At 42.0% G+C, this 7,500-nt stretch overlaps 1 protein-coding gene across 9 annotated transcripts in view; it reads left to right on the top strand.

Annotated features, from left to right (window-relative positions):
• The first annotated feature begins 661 nt into the window (after positions 1-661).
• LOC144513631 (protein NLRC3-like) overlaps positions 662-7,500 on the top strand; it is a 28,551-nt gene continuing 21,712 nt past the window's right edge. For 7 of the 9 annotated variants that reach the window (XR_013501153.1, XM_078244787.1, XM_078244786.1 and 4 more), the window contains exons 1-4: positions 662-740; positions 1,224-1,370; positions 1,619-1,716; positions 4,090-6,046. Coding sequence is in view for 8 of the 9 variants with exons in the window: in XM_078244787.1 (XP_078100913.1) it covers positions 1,243-1,370; positions 1,619-1,716; positions 4,090-6,046 (2,183 nt within the window). In the remaining variant the exon portion in view is untranslated. Of the gene's footprint in view, positions 741-1,223; positions 1,371-1,618; positions 1,717-4,089; positions 6,047-6,370; positions 6,588-7,500 lie in introns of those variants that run through there. The other 2 variants (XM_078244794.1, XM_078244788.1) reach the window with 2 other exon arrangements.

Below are 7,500 nucleotides of genomic sequence, written 5' to 3'. Positions count from 1 at the left end.
TAAGACTCCAGAAAAGAGGAAGACAACGATGAAGACCTACACAGACTACCAGATGTTTGGGTAGTAAACCATGACGTCCCACTCCAGGCATCGGGTCAACCCTTAAACACTTCTCTCTGTCCAACCAAATGACATTTCAAGACTTGGATAAATGAACACATCTAAATGTAATACATTAAACGTAATGATATCACTTGGTATTGTATGTTTTTATATGCTAAATTAATCTGGTCTGTAGACGTTATTCATTTACTAAAAACTGTCCACATGACTATATAGGAAATATTGAAACAGTTCCTCAAGAGTTTCCTCAGGATGGGTCTGAAGGTTTGAGAGGAAACGAGCTGGTAGTTTAGTCTTCTGCTAACTCTTAACTATATGATCATGTCAACTGGCTTCAATCCTTAAAGAGAGACTAGTAATATATCAGACAGCATGTCAGGCAGAAATGACAATCAATACATGGACATGTTGCAGTTCACAACATGGAGAGAAAAGGTTTCTAAATGCTGAATATGATCAGTTGTTTGGTGTGTTTGGTGGCAGCTTCACCAGCAGCAGTAGAGGTAAAAGCTGATCTGTGTGAACACACACATAAAGACACTCCCACTCAGATGAAGTCATGTGATTTCCAGTAAATAGAGAACAGAGAGGGGAGGAGCAACAGTGTTCGGTCAGTGTAGACTCCATTTAGAGAGGACAGAACAGAGCAGGAGGAGGAAACTGAAGGCTGAGGCAGCGTGAGTGTTAATCCAGCATTTATTATTTTACTGTTAAAGTCTCTGAGTCAGTGTTCTCCCTGTGGACTGGAGAGGAAAGACATGTTAGAATGAACTCAACAGTTTGATGGTCGACACTAAGTCCTGATTGGCTGAATAATACACATTAAACCTGCTGGAACTCCAGAAAACACAGGTCTAAAGACAACTGACTGTGTGTGTGTGTGTGTGTGTGTGTGTGTGTGTGTGTGTGTGTTGCCTGTGACCAGGGTTAAAAGATTAACTTTTTCGTCCGCCAGCCAAAGGTGAATGATTACATTTCACCAGCCACTCAATAGATCTCCTTTGTATTTTGGGGGCTGGTGAGTTAAGCAAATGTTCCAGCTACGTGCATATTGTACCAGCATTTGGCTAATAACTTCCTGATCATTGCTTCCTCTTGTTCAAACTTGTTTCATTTAAATGTTGTGAGCTCACAGTCAGTGTTCCTGTTTTCCCTTTCAGACTGACTTCAGATCAGAAGATGAGTGGTTTGGAGGAAGAGGAGGACGGAGCAGAGTCTGAAGTATCTGGCTGTCTGTGTATGAAGAGTGACCAGTCCAGAGATCCTCCTCTGACCTTCAGTAATGAACCTGGACCCTCAGACACAAAGTAAGACAGCTGCTACTATCTCATTTAATGACTCAGTTTCAGTTTTTCCTGCTGATGTCATGTATTTGTTGATGTTGTGTTTGTATATTACATTTATATACATTCTATTACATGCTGGTCTTCCTCAATATTCAGACCACTTCTAACCTCTGTGGAAACCTAACTGACTCTGGACAGTTTGGGCAAAGCTTGATATGTTTCAACAACAATCAACAAATAAGTTCAGTGATGAAGAAATGTTTTTCCAGAGAGAGGAAGAGGAGTGATGTTTCTCAGATCCAGATCCTGTTCAGATCCAGAACCAGAGCTGGACTGCAGACAGCCAATCAGAGCAGCTCTGAACACAGTAAGTCTGTCCACCTGTCTGCTGATGTCTTCATGTCTGAAACACACCACTGGTTGTTGTAATACTGAGACATTTGTGGAGTCAGACAGCACAGACTAGAGCTGCACAACATATCGTTGATTAGCAATATCAATTAACGCAATATGCACATCAAGAAAGACACTTAGATTAGTTGAAATAAAATATTTAACTAACTACAAAATGAAACTGTCGTTTTTTTGTCTTTTATATTCAATTCAATTTGAATAAAAGAAAGTTGGAAATCATTTCCTTTCATTTTTTTTTATTGCGTGTTGTATTTAAGCAAAATACTGAAAGCAGCAGAACTGAGAACACTTTACGTTTGTGTGATTATGTCTCGAACTAAAGGACGTATTAAATGAGAAAAAGAGAGTCTTCGTCTTCAGAAAAGACATGAAAAGGAAGGTCAGTAAGGATATTTATAAGGCCAGGTGTCAGTACAAGGACAACGTACAGAGTACCCTGGCTGCGGGGAATACAAGGGCTGCATGGACTGGTATGAAGTTGATGGCCAACGCCCCATTCAAGACAGGGAATAACATTGACTTCATGGATGACACAGCATCCCTTGCTCTGGCCAACAACTTAAATGAACATTTTATCCGCTTTGAAATAAATGACAGTGACATCGTCTCTGCCTGGAAACAGATTGTAATGGACGATGCTGGGATGGAGAGCACTTTTATCATCAAGGAGTTGATAGTCCAGTGAGTGTTTGAAAGGACTAACGTACGGAAGAGTCCGGGGCTGGATAACATTGGAGGCAGAGTGCTGAAGCATTGTGTGGTCCAATTAAGTGGAATTTCCAACTCTCAATAGACACCCAGGTGGTTCCAGTGCTTTGGAAAACAGCAGTTGTGACCCCCCTTCCCAAAGTCTCCCATCCATCCTCATCCAAGGATTATAGGTCTGTTCTCCTCACGTCTCTTTTAGAGTCACTAGAGTGGCTCATTAAAACACACATCATTAATCCTATAGACATGCTCTTGACCCTCTCCAATTCGCCTACAGATTTGGGAGGAGAATGGACAATGCCATTGTAGTGCTTTTATATTATCTGTATACACACCTGGAAGGTTGTAAAACACATGCTCGCATTTTATTTGCAGACTTTTCATCAGCATTCAATACTGTCCATCCACACATTTTAGCAAACAGACTTAGAGATAATTTCCAGCTAAACTCAACACTAATTAAATAGATCTTGGACTTCCTGAGTGGGCCGCCACAAAGAGTAAGGGTGGGGAACACACTATCTGGGGTCCACGTCACTTCATTTGGGACACCACAAGGTAGTGTCTTGTCACCACTGCTTTATATATTGTACACTGACTGTTGTCGCAGTAGTTACCCTGGACGTCATATAATTACATTTGCAGATGATACTGCTGTGATTAGTTTACTGGAGCGAGATGAAACTGAACATGGTCCAGTGTTGCAGGAATTTGCTGACTGATGTAAAGCCTCCCAGTTGCATTTGAAGATTTTAGACGTGGGGCTCCCTCACCCACTCCGACTCTGATAAGAGGAGAGGAGATAGAGATGATGATGGACTACAAATATCTCGGTCTTATCATTGACCAGAAATTATCCTGGGATCAGTGTGGTGATGCTGTTTTTAAAAAGGGCCAACAATGCTTGTATTTTCTTAGGAAACTTAATTATTATAAGTCCTTTATCGAGAGTATTCTCTCCTACTGTATTTCATGCTGGTATGGACATTCAAAAATCATCCATAGGAACAAATTGGGGAAGATTGTTAAAAGATCATTGGTAAGCAACAGGTAGACCTGTACCAACTATATCTGACCAGATTGGCACAGAAGGCAGTCAAGGTTTGCATGGATACAACCCATCCACTGTCAGAGGAGTTCAAGCCACTCCCTTCTGGTCGTAGATATAGATACCCTAATGTCAGAACCAACCAAGCAAAAAACTCATTCATTCCCATGGCAATAACCCAATTAAATAAGATGTGGGGAGGGGTATGACTGGAGGAGGAATATATGTTATGATATGTTTATTTATGACATTAGGCCTTTTAGGGAAGAGCAACATGCTCCTTTTTATTGTATTCTATTTATTCATGTGTGTATGTATGTGTTAGATAAACAGTGCTGTAGATGTCTGGTTCAATGCTTGTGTTGTGGTTATGTGTTAATATGCCTGCACTGTACAAAACAATTGCCTCTCTGGGACATTAACGTTTTCTAAGTCTATAAATAAATAAATATCATTACATTTTAAGTCCATCTGAAATTTAACTGGATTGTTTTCATATTGGTAATAAAAAATGATCACCAGATTGTTATCTCTTTCTTGTTCTGTCTCTCACCTTTGTCCTTTTTTTAGTGGATGTTGGTCGTCAGAAACATAAGATCAGGCTGAAGGGGACATTTGAACGTGTGACTGAAGGAGCTGAAACAGGAAGTAGAACCCTCCTCAACAGGATCTACACTGTCCTCTACATCATAGACGGACAACGTGAAGACGTTAATACCCAACATGAGGTGTGGCAGCTCGAGGCAGCTTCCAAGAAGAAGACCCTCCACGACTCTCCAATCAAGTGCTGCGACATCTTTAAAGCCTCACCTGGCCAACAGAAACCCATCAGAGTCGTTCTGACGAGCGGCGTCGCTGGCGTTGGAAAAACCTTCTCAGTGCAGAAGTTCTGTCTGGACTGGGCCGAGGGTTTTGAAAACCAAGATATCAGTCTGGTGATTCCTCTTTCCTTCAGGGAGCTGAACTTGATCAAAGATGAGCAGTACAGTCTTCTGGAGCTGCTCCGTGTTTTCCATCCAACATTACAGGAGGTCCCAGCAGAGCAGCTCGCTGGCTCTAAAGTCCTCTTCATCTTTGACGGCCTGGATGAAAGCAGACTTTCTCTGGATTTCAACAACAATGAGGCTGTTTCTGATGTCACACAGAAGTCATCAGTCAACGTGCTGTTGACAAACCTCATCCAGGGGAAGCTGCTTCCCTCGGCTCTCGTCTGGATAACTTCCCGACCTGCAGCAGCCAATCAGATCCCTCCTGCATGTGTTGACAGGGTAACAGAAGTACAAGGCTTCACTGACCCCCAGAAGGAGGAGTACTTCAGGAAGAGAGTCAGTGATGAAGAGATGTCCAGCAGAATCATCTCCCACATCAAGACATCCAGGAGCCTCCACATCATGTGTCTGATCCCAGTCTTCTGCTGGATCACTGCTACAGTTCTGGACCACATGTTGACTACAGACCAGAGAGCAGAGCTGCCCAAGACCCTGACTGACATGTACTCACACTTCCTGCTGGTTCAGACAAAGAGGAAGAAGCTCAAGTATGCTGAGGGACATGAGTCGAGTCCACAGGAGCTGACGGAGGCTGACAGGGACGTTCTTCTGAAGCTGGGGAGGCTGGCGTTTGAACAGCTGGAGAAAGGAAACATCATGTTCTACCAAGAAGACCTGGAGCGATGTGGTCTGGATGTCACAGAGGCCTCGCTGTACTCAGGAGTTTGTACAGAGATCTTTAAAAGAGAGAGTGTGATCTTCCAGAAAACAGTCTACTGCTTTGTTCATCTGAGCGTTCAGGAGTTTCTGGCTACAGTCTACCTGTTCCACTGTTACACCAACAGGAACACAAAGGTACTGGAGGACTTCCTGAAAGAAGACTGGGATGATGATAATGAAGATGATGGTGATGATGATGATGATGATGATGATGGTGATGATGATGATTTTGATGGTGATGATGCTGATGATGATGATGATGATGATGATGATGACGATGATGATGATGATGATGATGATGATGATGATGATGATGATGACTGGTACAAAAAGGAAGAAGATGACCATTACCCATCCCTGGATGTCTTCCTGAAGAGAGCCATGGAGAAATCCCTTGAAAGTGAAAATGGCCGCCTGGACCTGTTTGCCCGCTTCCTTCATGGCCTCTCTCTGGAGTCCAACCAGAGACTCTTAGGAGGCCTGCTGGGTCAGACAGACAACAGTCCAGAAATCATCCAGAGAGCCATCAACAACCTGAAGGAGATGATCAGTGATGAGATCTCTCCTGACAGAAGCATCAACATCTTCCACTGTCTGACGGAGATGAACGACCACTCAGTCCATCAGGAGATCCAAGAGGTCCTGAAGTCAGAGAACAGATCAGAGAAGAAACTCTCTGAGATCCACTGCTCAGCTCTGGCCTACATGCTGCAGATGTCAGAGGAGGTTCTGGATGAGTTGGACCTGAAGAAGTACAACACATCAGAGGAGGGACGACGGAGACTGATTCCAGCTGTGAGGAACTGCAGAAAGGCTCGGTAAGTCCAGATGTGATTATCATTTTAAATCAGTGTGAAGCTGAGACCATCAGTATTAGAGTAAACATACAGACTTTACACACATGCACAATATAAAACACTATACACACTATAAATATAAACCTGATTATTGTAAATAATTCTACATGTTACTCTGCAAATGTCTTTGTTGTCTCAAACGCTGTGAGAATGAGACGATGATGATCTTTGTGTTTGTATCTAAAGTATCTTCTGTCATCATTTAATCACAACAGACAGCCTTTTTACAGTGTATACAGAGTCAGCAGTGTGTTACTATAATGTGTCTATTTTATATAAAAACAGACATTTAGGGCGCTATCTTTCATCCGGCGCAGCATGGTGCAAAGCCCGACGCAAGTGTCTTTGTGTCAAGTGTCACCTGCGCTGGTCTTACAGGTGTGTTCAGGTAAATTCTTGGCGTATTGCTATCTTGAGGCAGTGGAAAGTGATCACGCCATTGACCAACAAAATTGGTTTATTGCATGTTACGCCCAAAACACAATAATGAGTTCATGAAGACACTAAGTACAACCCTTTTGAACCATGTGCCCGGCGCACGGACCCTTTTATCAGCTGTCAAACTAGCAAAAGTGGATTTAGACACGCCCTAAACACACCTGCACCAGGATATTCACGCCCTTATTATTTGTGATCTGCTGAACTAACATCACATGAAGTTTAAGCTTTTTCATAATAACTTATATTCAGTTATTTTTATTGTATTTTTATGAACAGATTCTGAACTATGTCATTTTAAGGATGTTTCTGTTAATTATCACATTTTATACAATATCTATCAGGGCTGGTTTAAAAATGTTCTGATTCAAATCATTTTACATTTGAATGATCCAATATCGATAGATAAAATCCAGAATGGGTTTCTGTCCGTCTCATATGAAACTAGAAGACATAAGGAATCCACTGGTATCAACTATGTCATGCTAGCTGTCGGGGAGGTTAGATAACGCTGCAAAGTTACATTACAAGTTACAGGATACATTTTGGAGAGGGAGAAACTGGCATGGCCATTTTAAAAGGAAATCTGAATAAAATGTCTCTAAACTCTCTGACTGTAGAGTCTGTAGAGCTGCACTTTATTGTGTTCATGCTGAATAAAAAGTACATTAAAGGGTAACTACCGTTTTATTTATTTTTTGACCAAAAATCTGCGAGATCACAAAGACGAGTCGGCGCGAACCGAGCTACAATGTAACCTAATGGGGGCAATTGTGAAGCCTTACTTTTTGTCTAATAAAAGTGATTGTTTTTGCTACTGACAGGCTCAGATTGTTACTTGTTACTAAGTGTCTGACAACATTATCGATCTCAGGACGTGACCTTTTGTCAGAAGAGAAAAAGGCGTTCTGGTAGTCTGTTGTTACGGAGTTGGATACAGAAATCATAGGCTCCTGTTATCTAAAAGATTTTCAATG

This window comes from Sander vitreus, unplaced genomic scaffold (genome assembly GCF_031162955.1).
Source record: "Sander vitreus isolate 19-12246 unplaced genomic scaffold, sanVit1 ctg302_0, whole genome shotgun sequence".
NCBI lineage: Eukaryota > Metazoa > Chordata > Actinopteri > Perciformes > Percidae > Sander > Sander vitreus.
The sequence above is the reverse complement of the archived record's forward strand: the minus strand, read 5'-3'. Positions and strand labels throughout refer to the sequence as shown.